The sequence below is a fragment of the Oreochromis niloticus genome, linkage group LG22 (assembly GCF_001858045.2).
Source record: "Oreochromis niloticus isolate F11D_XX linkage group LG22, O_niloticus_UMD_NMBU, whole genome shotgun sequence".
In the NCBI taxonomy this organism is placed as follows: domain Eukaryota; kingdom Metazoa; phylum Chordata; class Actinopteri; order Cichliformes; family Cichlidae; genus Oreochromis; species Oreochromis niloticus.
Window position 1 is genome coordinate 22,584,634 of NC_031985.2, and position 16,448 is coordinate 22,601,081.

At 40.7% G+C, this 16,448-nt stretch overlaps 3 protein-coding genes across 4 annotated transcripts; 2 read left to right on the forward strand and 1 right to left on the reverse strand.

Moving 5' to 3' along the window:
* Positions 1 to 966: 966 nt before the first annotated feature.
* Positions 967 to 2,978, forward strand: clxn (calaxin). The gene is made up of 6 exons (XM_003444043.5): positions 967 to 1,126; positions 1,327 to 1,485; positions 2,119 to 2,223; positions 2,326 to 2,477; positions 2,612 to 2,716; positions 2,804 to 2,978. Exons 1-6 carry the CDS (start codon positions 1,051 to 1,053, stop codon positions 2,852 to 2,854), a joined length of 648 nt encoding a protein of 215 aa, XP_003444091.1. The 5' UTR covers positions 967 to 1,050; the 3' UTR covers positions 2,855 to 2,978.
* Positions 2,869 to 4,682, reverse strand: rbm48 (RNA binding motif protein 48). Its single transcript, XM_005478636.4, has 5 exons — positions 4,528 to 4,682; positions 4,087 to 4,277; positions 3,859 to 4,004; positions 3,131 to 3,660; positions 2,869 to 3,034 (listed from the first exon to the last, which is right to left on the reverse strand). The coding sequence occupies exons 1-5, from the start codon at positions 4,654 to 4,656 to the stop codon at positions 2,972 to 2,974; spliced, it is 1,059 nt and encodes a 352-aa protein (XP_005478693.1). The 5' UTR covers positions 4,657 to 4,682; the 3' UTR covers positions 2,869 to 2,971.
* Positions 4,311 to 16,448, forward strand: pex1 (peroxisomal biogenesis factor 1). Of its 2 annotated transcripts, none has more exons than XM_019350793.2 (24): positions 4,311 to 4,437; positions 6,207 to 6,353; positions 6,454 to 6,537; positions 6,689 to 6,803; positions 6,955 to 7,640; positions 7,756 to 7,875; positions 8,019 to 8,139; positions 8,310 to 8,416; positions 8,577 to 8,662; positions 8,757 to 8,889; positions 9,095 to 9,191; positions 9,280 to 9,450; positions 9,548 to 9,702; positions 9,801 to 9,987; positions 10,116 to 10,282; positions 11,184 to 11,318; positions 11,420 to 11,484; positions 11,660 to 11,802; positions 12,780 to 12,883; positions 13,045 to 13,221; positions 13,641 to 13,877; positions 13,993 to 14,187; positions 14,336 to 14,466; positions 16,183 to 16,448. In XM_019350793.2, exons 1-24 carry the CDS (start codon positions 4,366 to 4,368, stop codon positions 16,256 to 16,258), a joined length of 3,711 nt encoding a protein of 1,236 aa, XP_019206338.1. In that variant the 5' UTR covers positions 4,311 to 4,365; the 3' UTR covers positions 16,259 to 16,448. The 2 variants fall into 2 exon arrangements, with proteins under 2 accessions (XP_019206338.1, XP_005478692.1); XM_005478635.4 differs by lacking the exon at positions 4,311 to 4,437 and adding an exon at positions 4,777 to 5,016.

Sequence of the window (16,448 nt, forward strand, 5' to 3'; positions counted from 1 at the left end):
CCTCTAAAGAAACTGCTGGGAAACAAAGTCGCTGACATCTGTCAGACTGGAAAGGGCAACAAAGCCATTTCTAGTGCTTTGGGACTCCAGCCATTATCAACAAACTGAGAAAACAATGTTAAATCTTGCCAGGAGTGGCCGGCCCTCCAAAATTACTCCAAGAACACATTAACGACTCATCCAATGACCATCAAACAATCATCTCTAGCTGCCTTGCTGCTTTGTCTCAAACTTAAATGTGACCCAAAAAAAAAAAAAAACCCCATCAGGAATGGGGCACTCTATATTGGAAAATGCCTTGCAAGCATGCTACAATCTGGAAAAACAAGTACATTTTATATGAGAAAGTCATTTTTAAAAGAAGATTGGGCTATAATACGTTAAATGAATGATTAATATTATGAGATATATGCATTTAAATTTTACTTAATTCGGATTGCATATATGAAATATATATATTTGGACTAGTAGCTTTGATGAATCTGACTATTACTATTGCACTATTCTTCCATAACACCCACATTTTCTTTTCTTTTTCTCAAACACCAAGATACCTTAGATGGTAAATATAAATTTTAGCAAAGCTTTAATTAGGTTCCTGAAGTGACTAAAAGTAAACATTTCTTTCCCCAAAACTGTATAATAAACATAAACAGTATATAGCCGCCCTCTTTCTGATGTGTGATTTTGGTCTGATGATGGGTTAAAAAACTATTTTAACATGTTTCATGTGTACCTGTTCAGTATATAAATGAACGTGTTGACCTGAAGGACAATAAATAGCCCTAAAGAAAGGGTTTTTGGTCAGCCAGCGGTTCATTGTCATTCTAGTGGAACAGATACAGGACAGTCAGTGTTGGGACATATTTTCGTTTGTGTTACTGCACTAAAAATTCAAGTAGAAAATGATGTGTAGTTACGGTGTTTCCACCTGTAGTGAACCGTCGAGGTTCTTAAACACACGCGACCCTGAACGTTTCGCGGTAGCCATGGCGACAGTACATCAACTTCGCTGTGAGTGGACTGTAGCTGAGTTTGGCCCCATCGAAAATGTCAAAAATATCTGCTATGAACAAAAGGACGACACAGACGCTCGCTGAAAACATTTCGAAACAAGTGGAGCACTGTGAGTATGACAGTTAAACTTCTCAAATCAATAAACCCGGGATAAACTAAGCCAGCTTTGTCATAGCGGTAGTTTAGTGCAGTCCATGCTAAGCTTTACGGTTCATTGTTTTACTTAGCAGGTATGAAAATACACACTGCCGTCTAAGTATTGTTAGAGCAGATGAAGTGTACGCCATTGTTTTATGTTTCTGTTTATAGTCAGTAAAAAAGAGGTTGAGTGCCTTATCCGAGAGTTTAACGTGCTTATGGCGGAGCAGAACAACTCTGGCAGAGCTGTGCACGGTCTGGACCGAGGGAAGTTCATAAGCACACTCCACAGCATCTTTGGACTGACTGATGACAGGATGACGGGTAGAGGTATTCAGTTTACGGTTATTTATAATTATATTATTTATAAACCCATTTCCAAAAAAAAAAAAAAAAGGTGGGACGCTCTGTAAAATGTAAATTTGATCATTTTGAATTTGCATAAACTGTAGATGCAGTTTTTTGCAGATTGGCAAACCTTGGCCCATCTTTACTTTTGAGGAACTCTGCTTCTCCAAGATGCTTTAAAAAAAAAAAAAATCCATTCATGTCAGTGACCTTCTGCCAATTAACCTAAAGTTGCAAAATCTTCCTCCATCGTTTTTTTTTTTTTTAGTACCACTTAGTTTTGCACCCTACTGTTGCCCTCTCAGCTGTCTTGAGATATGTTGGTGCCATAAAATTCAAACAGAGCCAAGATTGTTTTTTGAAATAGTAAAATGTCAATAAAATGGTGAAGTAAGCAAAATCTCCAAATCATCACTATCACCCTGTAAGTACTCTCCAATTTGGCACAACCCAGAATTCTCACTTGCACCACCTCTTTCAGAATGATTAAATTAAATCCTTCAGTACGCTTGTCCAGGAGTACAGAGTTGGGAATGAGCAATTTCTTCAGTACGAACAATTGAAATCTATAATTAAATCCAAGACATGTTGTGAGTGTAACTGGCTGTCATTCAGTCTTCAGGACCTTTGACAAAGACAACGACAGCGTTGTCAGCATGAAAGAGTGGATCGACGGACTGTCTGTCTTTCTTCGGGGGACCTTGGATGAAAAAATAAAATGTAACTTCTCAATCTTACTTTTTTTTGCTTAAGCTCACTCTCACACCTTCACACATGTAGCTTTATCTACCTAAAAAAATCCCTGTGTTTGGCATGGCTCAGACTGCTTCACTGTGTACGACCTGAATGGTGACAACGCCATCTCTAGAGAGGAGATGCTTCATATGCTGAAGGGCAGGCTCATCAGACAACCCAATGAGGAGGACCCTGACGAAGGAATCAAAGACCTGGTGGAGATCATACTGAAGAAGATGGTGAGCTGTTTGCTGCACAGATATAACTGTTTACACATGATTTAAAAACAAAAAACAAACCCAAAACACTATTTAAAAAATTCTTAGGTCTGTAAATAGTTTACCAGCTCTGCCAACGGTGCTTCCTCCCACAGGACTATGACCATGATGGCAAATTGTCTTTTGAAGATTTTGAAAAGGCTGTGAAAGATGAAAACCTATTGCTGGAAGCTTTTGGAACCTGCCTTCCTGACTTCAGGGTAATCTGTAATGAGAAGCTTCTAAGCTCTTTAAATTTCCCCATCAAAAATTCTCAATCTTACAGTCTGCTTTTCTTATTTTTTCAGAGAATCGAGATGTTTGAGGGACGCGTATTTCAGGAACAAATGGAACAATAAACAAATCACATAACTCCATACCCAGCCTAAACATCTTTAATATTAACCTCAATGGCAGATGGTCCTGTGATGCAAAATTTTTTAATAAAAAATAAATAAATAAAAAGTCCTGCTCTATCAAATCCGACGGCGTGGTTTGACCTTCTTCTCCACTGGTTTGATGTCTGGACTCGATGTCACCTAGGAGAGACGATGAAACTGGTTTAACTGATTTAGATCATAGTGAAAATATTATTTTGTCCTTAACTACAACCAAAACAATATAATCACATGTACCTGCTTCATTGTGTTCCTGATCAGGCTGACAGTTGTGTTCAGTGACTCATCCTCCATGTCCAGTTTGGATGGTTCTGGTAGTTTTGGTCCAATCAAAGGCTCATTCTGCCCAGAAACAGTACTGGAGGGCTCCTCAGCCTCTTCCATTTTGCGTTTCCGTTTCTCCAAGTGTGTGGTCCGAGGAAGAAATCTGACTGCCGCAGCCTGATGTGCTGCCTGTCTGCTCAATAAGGTCTGTTTGCTCCTTGAACTCCCTTCTCGCTGCTCGAATGTGCCAGCACAGGTATTGTGTAAAGTCCCCATTTTATCCTCTGTCGGTAAATGTTGACTTTTAGGCCTATGGTAATGATGTTTTTGGGGAGGTAATGGCAGTGGAGGAAAGCCTAAATAGTGGCTGACGTTTGAAGTCTCCCTTGTATTGTCATTTCCAGAGGTCTGTTTGTGTGTGAGGATGTTGTCATCTGACATGGTAGTTGTTTCTGATGAAGAAGGCTCCTCTTGTGTGTCCTCTTTCTGTTCCCTTTCTCTCACTTTGCAATAATAAAATGAGACAGAAAAAAAAGTTTAGAAATCCCCATCATTCAAAAAGATCCGAGTCAAATTAAAATAAAAGTGCAAAAGGGAAATGGTGGAAATTGTTTGCTTGGACTAATGAGGAACTAAGATGTTTCTCATTGGAGTGGTCGTTTTTGTGAGGCAAAATATAACCTATAGATATAAAATTATACCTCTCTTCTGAGCAGCCCGGATGACATAGCTCCTCCGGTCCTGCAGCTTGAGCCTGGTGTCTTCCACAGTCTCGTATTCGGGGACGTAGCACACATGCAGCACACCACCATAGAAACTTTTCTCATCCATGCGTCGCTTTGCTGCTCTGAAACAAAACCAAATTATTCAGAAGGTCCTTCAGACTTTGCAAGTTAGGCATAATGAACAGTCTAAGTTACATCTTGTACCTGGCACTTGTGAGTTTTTGGAACTTTACGAGGTAGACCTCTGTGAACTCCTCGGCAGGATACTCGTCCAGGGGCCTGTACTCCTCCACAGCTCCATAAAGGGCACACAGCTGAATCAACTCAGTCATAACCCCAATCGCTGGGACTCCTTGGACCATCAGGTAACGACTCTCTAAATTTATGGTGTAAACCTGCAAATAATGCAACACTTGACTGCGGTACACTGATGGAAAAATGCTCATGTGAAAACTGCGAATAGTGGTTATATTTATCATCTAGATGTGGTCAAGGCTCTCACTGTGGTTCACTGGAGTCCATAAAATCCGGGAGCAGATGTTTTTTAACAACACTGTAAGTGGCGTTCCCACGTAGCAGGGGGTGTCTCACACCTTAAGATACGCTCTTTTGGTCAAATATTTCTAAACAGAAGCGTCTTCTTACCTTAACTGCTTTGGCTTTTCTTCCTTCCCTATATTTTGGTCGAGAAATGCACACTCTCCGCTGTTCGTGATGTTTGTAAACCTCCGGGACTCTCCAACAGCCAGAGCTGTTGTTGACGGGAGCCGCCATGTTTGTGGAAATGAACTTTTCACTTGATGCATTTCAAAATAAAGGTTCATTTTCATGTTGAATAGGATTCATTCAAAGCATGGCGTCGTTGGATGTCTTATTCTGAAATGCGTTCAACCGAATATCGGCTACTCTGGTCTGGCCTGGCCCACACAGAGCACATCGATCGACTATGAGTTTGTCACACACTTGATGTTAGCGGTGCAGCTTGCTTGACGCGTTGAACGCGAAATAGAAAACTATGTGAAAATCATGTTTAGCAATCAGGGCATTCAACCCGTAACGGTCACTTTTAACAACGCAAAAAACTGCTTTTTACACCTTCCCTTGAAGCTAATATCACAGCTTTCCCTGAACGAGGTAAGATAGCCTAGCTAACCACCTAGCACTATCGTTTAGGTAAAATTAGTAGAAGCTTTGTTGACTTAAACCATTTTTAGCTAAAATGTTGGCCCGTTCTGTGTGTTGTTCTATTCTTTTATTTTTTAACAAAATTAATGCTGCTGTAAATTAATTTTCGAGACCCTTTGACAGTTATTCACATTACAAAATAAAATGTGACTTCAGCCTCGCGTCAGGCTGCTCTTTAGACCAAATGAATTTGAAAGATCAGTTTTTCATGACTCCATTCACTCCACTTCGGCCCGGCTGGAAACATGCTCTGAATATAGATAGAAGAGGAGCTGAGTCAAACACAATACTTCAGCATATGGAGAGAGAGGGTAGTTAGCAATTGGTATTTCAGTATTTGTTTCCTTCTCGGTGGAGCTGTTTTCGTAGCAGTTCCTTTACGGTTTCACTTGGTGGAGGCAAAGGACTGTGTTAGAAATGAATCCGGGGTCTAAGGGTATTTTTTAAATGACTTTTCTAGCTTGTGTCCTGTTCGCTGTTATGAATGAACAGTGGTTTTCTGATGAGAGCTTTCTGTTTATATTTGCACTTTTTTGGCTGACAGGAATTCCTGTTTCGTGGCTTTCTCTCCTTGAGTTTGACCTTTAATTACAAAGGATTCAGAACTGGGTTAACCCTGTCATTATTAGTCTAAACTGTGTAAAATGGATTGAGTGAGGAGGATTTGTTTTCTCAAGCATGGTTGCAAGCAAGGATGATGGTCATGGTATAGTCTGGGTAAACAAAAGGTGCTTCAGCAAACATGCAGTCATGTGAAAAACAAAGTACACCCCTTGATTCAGTAAAGTTGGTACAACCACCTTTAGCAGCACTAAATTGAAGTAACCATTTTATTTATGTCTTTATTAGTGTCTCGCAGTGTTGTGGAGAAACTTTGTCCCACTCTACTTCACAGTGTTTGCATGAATTTTTTTATGCACAGCTCTCTTTAGACCCTGCATTTCAATCAGGCTGAGGTCTGGACTTTGACTGGGCCATTGCAACACACTGATTCCTTTCCTTTACAGCCACTCTGTTGTAGATTTGCTGCTCTAATTTGGGGTCATTGCCAAGTTGCATGGGATGCAACTTGGCAATGACTTTAGAATACTTTTGTATACAGTGGCATTCACAGTCAACCCATTTACGGTCTTTTTCAGAACCAGCCTCTGGAGTTGTCCTGTGGTCATGGGCCTCCAGTGTTCCTCACCTGGACTCAAAACAGAGCCAGCTCTAGCCTGGACAGCCACAAAGTGGAGCTGTGTCGGCAGCTAGGAGAGAAGCAGGGCCTGACAGATGGAGAGCAGGTAGAGTCCCTCCGTGAGGAATCTGTTCTTCGCTGTATTTACAGAAGAAGCTAATTTTGGACTTACTAGTTGTTTGGTTTACTGGCTTGTTTTCCCTCAGGGCTTCTTAAGGCCATGTCATCAGGTCTCATCATTGGATCGGGTGTTTGTGGAGCCTGTATCAGCTGATGACTGGGAAATCCTGGTGGGTAATTTAGTTACATACAGTGTGTGAAACTTGTCTTCATACAATTTGCACTATTTTACACACTCTAATAACTACAAGGTGACTTCTCCTTTTTAAAGCACTCTTAAGAAGTATTAATATATCACTTTTGTGTGACTGACATCGCCAGGAGCTCCACAGTTCTGCACTGGAGCTGCAACTACTGGATCAGATCAGAGTAGTTTTCCAAGATGCCGTGTTTCCTGTGTGGGTGGACAACCACACGGTAATCTTTATCCGAATAGGTCAGTTTTGATACAATTATTCTGTTATATGTTGTTTATCAAATAACATGTTACACAGAAATATTGCAGTTATAATGGTTTGCCTGCTCAACTTCATTTTTAAATGTTTGACTTATATAATACAGTTTAATTTTTTTTAAATTCTGCACAGCTTCACTTTCTCCACGTGTGCCCTACGGTCGCCTGGAGCAGTTCACAGAACTTGTTGTGTCCCCGAAGATCCGCGCAGAAACTGGCACCCACACACATTCTCAACTAAAAGCCAACCCAAACTCAGAAAGTTTTCACAGACAGCCAAACATGGATTTCTCCTCCCCTTCAGGACCATCATCAGAAAGTACCTCCTCCACCTCTAACAGCCACCAGTGGGGTGGCATAGCAGACCTGAAAAGCCTTTTTCATCACATGATAAAGGGCGCTTATGACCCAGTTAAGGAACAACCGCCTTTACCTGAAATCCCCGCTCTCCTTACGGACTCTCTGTACAGAGTGTGCGGTTCACCTCCCCACTCTCTCAGCACTATAAGCCACGTTGCAACTAATGCTATTCACATCTTTCCTTGGAGCCACAGTTTCAATGCCAGGCTGAGTGAAGGTCACTCCTCAATTACATATGGCCTTCTCTCCAAAGTCCCATCCCCCAAAGAAATGAGGGACAGAACCAAGCAGGCAATGGAGAAAAAGAAGAAGCCAAGAGTTACTAAGGAGACTGCTACACCTGAAGGAGAGGAGGTGAAGGAAGAGGAGGCCATGGTGGTTAGGGCAGTGTGCCATTGTACCGAGCTGTTTGGATGCAAGGAAAGAAGCAAGGGAGAGATTCACAGTGGAAGAGTATGGGTGAGTATGGTGTCTGAAGAGGAGAATATATAGTTTATAAACAGTATTTTAGCTATACCGCAGTGCCCTAGTTCTTTCTGTTTTGGTTAAAATTTTTGTATCTTTCATTTTTTAGATTCCAGAGCCTCTGGCCAGCAGGCTGAATATCCCTGCCCATTCAACAGTAAGAATTAAGTCAGTGAAATCAGCTATCAAAGTAGCTTCTACTATTTGCCTACAACCCCTAAATCCACTGGTGAGTGCTGGAATGTACATCTGCGTTACAGTGTCGGATGTAAATGAAGTACAAGGACATATAATTTGATCAGAATTGCAGAAAATCTGTTCAGCTTCTTTCCTTTCTGTCCATCTGATTTTTTTTGACATTTTTCTCTTCAGCCTGAGGAGGATGATGAGGAGATCCAGACAGCTTTCCTTGGTTGGCTGCACACACAGAGTCACGAACCTTTAGCCTGTCTGACAGCACGGTCTGGCACCATCCTCCTACATGGAACTGATGGTGATTCATTCCTGCACTTCCGTTACAAGCCAAAGAAGTGTATTTATAAATCATGTACAGACAGATTTGCATATGGCTATGTAAGGTTAAAAAAAGGGGTAATAATAAATATCTTAAATTAGCTTTTTTTTAAAAAATAATGTCCCTTCACTTTTTATTCTTTTCCATAGCAAAGCTAGAGTTTGCTTTAACTGTGCTGAAACCAGAACCACAGACTGAAGCTTCAGATCAGCTGTTTCTTCTAGCACCCACAGTTATCCAGAAGAAAGACATACAGGTATCACCATGCAAATGGAGAATTATATATCTGTGTCTTTAAACAGTTTATATGTAAACCGATTGCTTCATGCAGTTTTTATTAAAAAATTCAACACGTTTTTAAGAGAAAAAAAAAGTCTTTGAAGTTGTTCACAGTTATGTCTTTTTCTCATCTTCAGGTAGACAGAGAGCCAGTAACCACCCCAGCTGTGAAGCCTGGAGCTGAAACACCCCACCCAGAACTTCCCTCTCTTAGTATTCTTGGGTACGTCTTTTGCTAATTCAGTACAAATGCATGATTTAAGCAGGCGATTCTTTCTCCATCAGTCTCACTCATGTTTGTTTGTTTTTTTTCCCAGTGGGATGGATGAGCTTTGTAGAACTGGGTTTGAGTTTATCTCCCATAGCCTTCTGGGTAGTCCCCTCTCGAGAGAGCTGTGTGCCACTGGTCGGGGACTTCAAGGTGGAGCTCTTCTCATCACTGGTGCCAAGGTATCTCTTTACTTAACATTTAAGTTAACTACTATTGCTAACACAACGGCTGTCAGTATAATTAATTAACATAAGATAAATTGATATTTAATAGCGTTGATGTTTGTTTGGTTTTTATGGCAGCTTAAGCTCACTGGAGAACACTTATTAACCAGTATTGTTTTGTTAAGTCTGCAACATGTTGTGCTGTGACTTCTCTCTGCAGGGGAGTGGGAAGAGCACTCTATCCCAAGCCTTCTGCAGGAAAGCTAGAGAAGAGCTGGATGCACACGTTGAAGTGGTAGACTGCAAAAAGCTACAAGGTCAAGAAAGACTTCATGAATATTTGCTGTCTGAATGGAAAAGAAAGATAAAATTGAACTTAATATAAAAAAATTGTTTTCTTTTTAGGCAAAAGGGTAGAAACTGTGAGACAGAATCTGATGGACATTTTTGAACAGGCAGAGTGGAGGCAGCCCTCTGTTGTTCTACTTGATGACCTGGATCATTTGACGCGGGCACCAGCCTCACCTGAACATGAACACGGCCCGGAGGCACTGCTTCAGCAGCACATTGCTCAAAGTAAAATATTTTCTTACCTGTGGGAATGTCTTTTGACAGACAGGATCGATAATCATTTCCTGCTTTGATGAGTAATGTTGTCTCACTGTGGCTGCAGGCCTGCAGGATGTGGTGGATGAGGTGATGCTTCACTCTAGCCTGGTGTGTCTGATCATTACCAGCCAGAGTGAACACTCCCTCCATCCCTCTCTGACGGAGGTACACGGTTCCCACTTCATCCAGGGATTTGTAAACATCCCACCACCTGATCAGGTCGGCACTCATCCACATCCATATGTACACACACAAGCACAAGTACACACACACAAAGTAGAAAAAAAACAAAACACCGATCATGTTATTGTTTGCAGGCCCAGAGGGTTGAGATCCTGCGCCATCTGATCCTGAGGAAGTCCTGCCTGTCTGTTGAGACGCTACAGAGTCTTGATATGGGGGCTGTTGCTAAGGAGACAGAGGGATACACACCTCAAGATCTAGTACTGCTGTTAGAGCGGGCTGTTCATGCTAACGCTATGCAAAGAGGACACAGTGAACAAGGTATCAAAGACTGATGAAATTCCCAATAGATCACTTTCAGTTCTTCAGATTCTTCCTGCATCATGTGACCACTGATGCTAATGTAGATTTATTGTGCAGATGTATTCATTGTGCCCTGTATTTTGCAGGTGTGTGTCTCTCCTGGAGGGACTTTGCGCAGGCTCTCAAAGGGTTCACACCCCCCTCTTTGTGGGGTGTAGACCTCCACACCCCCAGTGGATTTGGGTTGGACAGGGTAGGAGGGCTAAAAGAAGTGCGACAGCAGCTTATGGACACCATACTGCTCCCTGCTAAGGTCAGATGGCTGTTGCTGTTTTCAAAATGTGTTTTAGTAGCAGTGTGGTATAATGAGTGACTATCTAGTTATTTTAAACACCATAATTACTATTGATTGTTGTACAGATGAGCTTTGGAAAGCATCAGCATGAGTGGGAATCGGGGGCTGAGTACAGACAAAATGAAAATAAAATATTTGAATTGATTTAGAAACAAACAAACAAAAACTACAAGCAAAGTAATAAGACTTCCAAATTATCAGTTGGAAAAACATTTGTACATGCAATTGTCTAGTCCACTAATATATTAAAACCTCTTTTATTCAAACCGATAAAGCGTCTTTCTTTCTGGAAAGGTGGAAAACTGCAAGGATAGTTTATCTGTTTATTCAGCTTGGGTGTTGCATGAGAGTCTTATAGTAGTAGAGAAAATCCAGTAAAAGGTCTTATAACTAATGAAAATGTTCCTCATTTAATTTACCTTAGGATTCTTCAGATCACTTGCTTACAGCCCAGTCTTTGAGTTGCAGTATAATTGCATCATCTAAAGGTCCCCCAGTTGACCTTTTTTTCTGACAATTATTTAGATATATTTACCTCAAATATGACTGACAATGACGCCTCCAGTTTCAGAACATAATGAGGGTGTTTTTGGAGCGGTGGGTTTCTTTGATCTATTTTTATCATGTAATCTTTGATCCTGCGAGCCCCCAGACTGCTCTGCTCTGCTGTGTGCCGTGTTCTCATCAAGTCATCATGGTGGTTTTAGGAAAAAAAAATGGCTATTAGTGTTTGAGCTGCTTCTTTTTTAACACTACTTCTTTAAAATGAAGGGAGGTCTCCCTTATATCAGCAGACAAGGTTAGAATTCAGCATAAGTTATTGCACAGTCACTAACTGTGGGTCGTTGGTGTGTTGCAGTATCCGGTCCTTTTCGCCAATCTTCCTATCCGCCATCGCTCAGGAGCTCTGCTGTATGGCGCTCCTGGTACAGGAAAAACGCTGCTGGCCAGAGCTGTCTCCAAAGACAGCGGTATGAACTTTATCAGCATCAAGGTAGGCTCTGCTTCAGCTTCGTCATTAAAATAAGACTGTGCCCTTCTGTATGAGAGCAAAGTTTCTACAGCAACAAGAGATTTTTTTAACTCTCCCTCCAGGGACCTGAACTTCTGAGTAAGTACATTGGAGCCAGTGAGAAGGGAGTCCGTGATGTCTTCCAGAGGTTAGTGAACTTTTAAACTCCGCCTGCCATCGCTGTTGCTGTGTTATTACTTATTGTTGCAAGTTATAATTATTAACATAAAACATTTGAAGTAATGCTAAAGTATTGACGTTTCACATAAATGAAGTGTTTTCTTTTTATTTCCTTCGATCGCTTCCTCTTCTGCCTCTTTTAGGGCACAAGCCGCCAAGCCCTGCATCCTGTTCTTTGACGAGTTTGACGCTCTGGCCCCCAGGAGGGGCCACGACAGCACAGGCGTAACCGACCGTGTGGTCAACCAGCTCCTCACCCAGCTGGATGGAGTGGAGGGACTGCAGGGTAACGTCATACATCTTTAAACTATACACACAGTATCGTCACGAGTGCTTTGTAGTAATCTGCTTTAACTCCTGACTGACTCTGTTGGGGTGAGATCAGAAGTGTTTAAAGCCATGTAAAGTTTAGTGGGGGTTAAGTCTCATGAAGTCCATTCAGTGTTTTTTTCCCTCCTGGCTCAAATGGACCTTTGGGTGATGACAGAGCATGTAAGCATGACTTTAATAATTTAACATTAATAATTTTGGGATTGATGGGGAAAAACAATATACATATAATGGATGATTTTATTTTTTTTTTAAATTAAACGTGATTATGACCACTGTTTAGTCAATACATTTATAAAATAAGGCTGAATCTACACTTGGCAGGGTTACCTTGTACCATACCCTTGCACAATTGTCCTGCCTCCTCTGGCTGGCTTCCACTCACACTGCACTTAACTGTGTAGACCCGAGTGCTCTTCACTCTTGCACTCACATGCTTTTGAAAAACACTTTTCCAAAGTACAGTGATGATTTTATGCATTTTGGGGTTTGAACTATGCTGTTTTCAGAGCAGTAATCATTCCTCTTGAATGCCTTATAGATTGCTCAATTAGTTACTTCAGATGAGCTTCTCATTGAAAAAAACACTGAAGTTCTATGCTTGGGCACATTACGTGTGTACTGTGCTTGAGCTCAACTACTGCCTCTTCAAGTGAAGGTTCACTAAATCATGACCAAGCATGTTATGGAGTGGTTACAATATATCAAACATGCTTCAGTGTGATACTTATGACTAATATAAATACACTCTAAACCTGGGGCCAGTACATTTGAGCAATATAGTTGGCTATGAAAGGTTATAGAGATGTAATTAAACCTTTTTGTGGAAGAATTATGAGCATTTTAATCTGTCTCGAAACATACTTGGAGGGATCTTTAATTCAATTCAATTTAAATGAAATACATTTGAAGTCTTCGTGTTTGTCTTCATAGGTGTGTACGTGCTTGCAGCCACCAGCCGACCAGATTTGATTGACCCGGCGCTGCTGAGACCTGGACGGCTGGACAAATCCCTTTACTGCCCTCCCCCTGACCTGGTTTGTTGGTTTAAAAGAATATTAATAATTATTAATTAACATCACTTCACTTCGAAACTCATTATATGTGCAGCAGTCCTTAAAAGACAAAAAGTAATGTTGAGTCATGTTACATGAAAGATTCTTGGGTTTTAAATCCAGCTATTGTGTCACATTTGCAGGAGGCTCGTGTGGAGATCCTGAAAGCTCTGACTGCAGGCGTCCCCCTGGCTCCCGATGTTGACCTGGAGCAGCTGGCAGCAGCGACAGCGCAGTTTACCGGGGCAGATCTGAAAGCCTTACTCTACAATGCACAGCTGGAGGCTGTCCACAACAGCATAGGCACCAGCGCACCACATGTAAGTCTATTGTACTTAAAGTATTGTCTGATGACTGTGTTATTATGTATTACCTTAGGTTAATAAAACAGGAAGTCAGGGAACTGTTGGTCAGTCCATTATTTATAGTTCATTTTGTAGCAGCCAAGTATTTTTTTTTTTTTAGCCCCTCAAGGCAAATTAAATGATGTATTTTGTATGTGTCTCAGCATGTGAGTTGCTCCAGTTCTGAATCCATTATCAGTTTTCAGCTTAATTTAAATTATCTCCAACCTTGGTGACAAGAAATGTGATGGAATAACTTACCTGAGGCACAGTAGGCTTAAACTAATTTCAAACTGAGCTGTAGTGTCACTGTTAAGACCCATGTTGGACACTACAAATCCTCGTGAATCCATATATATGAACGTCTAAACCCTCTCTTCCTATGTGGCAATCAGGAGCTGACCTCTGGCTCAGAAAGCGACATGAGCCTTTCCTCCATGATCTTTCCGAACAACCAGGGCAGTGGGTCAGACGACTCGGCGGGAGAGGGAGAGTCAGGCATGGGGCTGGACCAGTCCATGGTGGTTGTGGAGCCCAGTGAGCTTCATGCAGAAAACAAACACCACCACGGCAATGTCTGGAGACTGTACTTTGGAAGTTCTTATGAGTCTGAGTTGGAGAATTCAAAACCAGTGAGCACTACTACCACATAGTACAAGTATAGTACTAAGTATAGGATTAAAAAAAATGTTATCACTCATAATTTTTGTGTGTGTTTTTCTTCCTCCGATCCTCCTGCTTAAACAGAACTCCCAGTGCATCTCTGGACCCAGTTCCATGAACACTGACTTTACTGGAGGATCAGTTTGTGACCACGCTAGCTCAGTCAATCCTGCGTACATGCCCTCGCTCCAGAGGGGATATGAAGAGCTTGGCCGAGAGCAACTGGAGCGACTACAACAAGAGATTAATAACATCAAGAGCAACTACAGGAAAGCCAATGTGAGTGACTGCAATTAATTCTGATTCTGTTATTCTGATTAGGACTTTTTTCATTGTAGTTAGCTTCACTAGTCTTTTCCATCCTGTAGAACCAGGTCTTCCTATATGAGCTATTATGTATATAATTACTTTGTGATTGATTGTGTAGGAAGAGTGTGCTTATGTGCATCCAGCTGCCAAACAGCCAGGCCTGCTGCTGCGCCTGGCACATGTGAACGCTGCCTTGGCCGTGACCAAACCCTCCCTTAGCCAAGCCGACTGGAAGAGATACACAAAACTGTAAGTGAGCAGTACAAATGATATTGGTGTTGATTTCCGCTGTGCATGAATTCAAAATAACAGGATTTTATAACAGTTATTTGTTTAATATTGACTTTAGTATGCTCAATTTATCAAGGACATCATAAGCTACTTAAAGTGTCATCAACAGGAGGAAATTAAAAACATATGAAAAACTGGTGCCTGACAGGTAGCGTCAATGGAGGACTATGGATCAGTGTTTGAACTGGAATATCACAATGTTAAAAAAAACAAACAAACAAACAATGTGAAAAAACAAATCTTAGTTGCAGTACTGTGTATTTTGGGAAACAACTAAATGAGAGTAGAGAAACTGCATACGTAGTAGTTGCTGTTTTACTACTCAGCTCTCAGGTGGATGAACAGAGAGAGTACATCATGTCAAACATGATACAATTAAGTTGATATATGTTTTTTAGACACTTTTTTTTTTTTTTGCTTTCTCCCTGTACACCACCATAGATAGTTTGTCATCATATGGTCAAGATGTGATTGAAATGCAGACTTTCTGCTTTAATTTTAATTTAAAGGGGTTTATCCAAACCTTTGCATTTACAGTTTAGGCATTACAGCCATTTTTATCCACAGTCTTTTCAAAGGCTCAAAATAACTGGACAAACTAAAATATTTCTTAATATAAGGGTGTTTGGTTTTTTTGTTTTGTTTTGTTTTTTTAATGAAAATCCATTGCAGTCACTGATTGCCTGAAGTTTAGATGCTTGTTTGTGGGTCTCTCTGGATTCAGTTTTGTATTTAAATAACTGAAAAGCTACTGGGTTGAGATCAGGTAACTAACTGCGGATTGAGGAATATCCCTTTTCTCTGCCTTGATAAACTCTTGCAGTGATTTTACATTTGGTTGAATTTGAGCAGAGAGTATAACCCTGTATAGATTTATCATACTGCGTCTATCATCAGTCACATCTATAAACGCCCGTGGCCTCGTTCCACTGTTAGCCATACATCCTCATGCCATAACACTGCCTCCATCATGTTTGACAGATGAAGTTATATGCTTCATATCATGAGCTGCTCTCCTCCTCAATACTTTATTGGATCATTATTCACACGTTACACACGATCATCTTGGTTTCCCCCAGAACTGAGCAGGTTCTTTTAGATGTTTTCTGGCAAAGTCTAATCTGATCTTCTTGTACGCGAGTGGAAGGTTTGTGCCTTGTTGTAAATGCTCTGTATTTAGATTCTGTCGATTGTAGGATTTGATATGATATGTCTACCTGATCAGAGGTTTTTGTATTATTTAGATGTGGTGAAGTAGTTTTTCTTAACCATGGAAAGTATTCTGTCATGATCCACTTTAGCTGTCCTCTGTGGTCTATCAGACGTTGTTGTGTTGATGATTAATTTGGTTTGTCAACTTCATGATGGCTTCCTTCACTTTTATCAACGTCTCTTAGGACCTGACATTAAGTGAAAAGCTACCAAATTCAAGTCCCAAATCTTGGCATCACAATCCAGATCGTTTATCTGCTAACAGGCCTCACCTGGTCGTGAAACTGCTTGTCATTTAATTGTCCAATTACTTTTGAGCCTCTGAAAATAGAAAACTGTGCATAAAAATGGCTTTGGTATACAGAGACAAAATTTCAAAACTGTGTCATTGTACAAAAACTTAACTTTACATTCTGATTTGATTCAGTGTTTTAATACAAATCTTTTTAAAATTTTCTTTAGGTATGAAGGCTTTGGCATCTCGGGAGACAGAAAATCTGTCAAATTTAAACCTGGACAACGTGTGACTTTAGCGTGATCAAACATTAACAGTTTAACCATTTCAGCCTAATTTTGACATTGTAAATGATTACACTGTGTGTGTATATAAGATTCTTTAATGACTTAGTTGTAAATTAGACTTGAAATGACTTGAATGTAATTAATGCACATAATATTGAAGTTTAAATTATGAACATGTTTTAATTAAAAATGTACATTTTCTCTGA

What these genes read in the sequence shown, in the direction of transcription:
- clxn (XM_003444043.5), top strand. Translation starts at nt 1,051, where the DNA reads ATGTCAAAAATATCTGCTATGAACAAAAGGACGACACAGACGCTCGCT. An exon ending in TTCGAAACAAGTGGAGCACT is followed by an intron (nt 1,127 to 1,326) that starts GTGAGTATGACA and finishes TTCTGTTTATAG; the next exon opens with TCAGTAAAAAAGAGGTTGAG. An exon ending in AGATCATACTGAAGAAGATG is followed by an intron (nt 2,478 to 2,611) that starts GTGAGCTGTTTG and finishes TTCCTCCCACAG; the next exon opens with GACTATGACCATGATGGCAA.
- rbm48 (XM_005478636.4), bottom strand. Translation starts at nt 4,656, where the DNA reads ATGGCGGCTCCCGTCAACAACAGCTCTGGCTGTTGGAGAGTCCCGGAG. An exon ending in CAAAAACTCACAAGTGCCAG is followed by an intron (nt 4,005 to 4,086) that starts GTACAAGATGTA and finishes GTTTTGTTTCAG; the next exon opens with AGCAGCAAAGCGACGCATGG. An exon ending in TCAGGAACACAATGAAGCAG is followed by an intron (nt 3,035 to 3,130) that starts GTACATGTGATT and finishes CGTCTCTCCTAG; the next exon opens with GTGACATCGAGTCCAGACAT.
- pex1 (XM_005478635.4), top strand. Translation starts at nt 4,909, where the DNA reads ATGTTTAGCAATCAGGGCATTCAACCCGTAACGGTCACTTTTAACAAC. An exon ending in ACTGCCCTCCCCCTGACCTG is followed by an intron (nt 12,884 to 13,044) that starts GTTTGTTGGTTT and finishes TCACATTTGCAG; the next exon opens with GAGGCTCGTGTGGAGATCCT. An exon ending in TGGAAGAGATACACAAAACT is followed by an intron (nt 14,467 to 16,182) that starts GTAAGTGAGCAG and finishes AATTTTCTTTAG; the next exon opens with GTATGAAGGCTTTGGCATCT.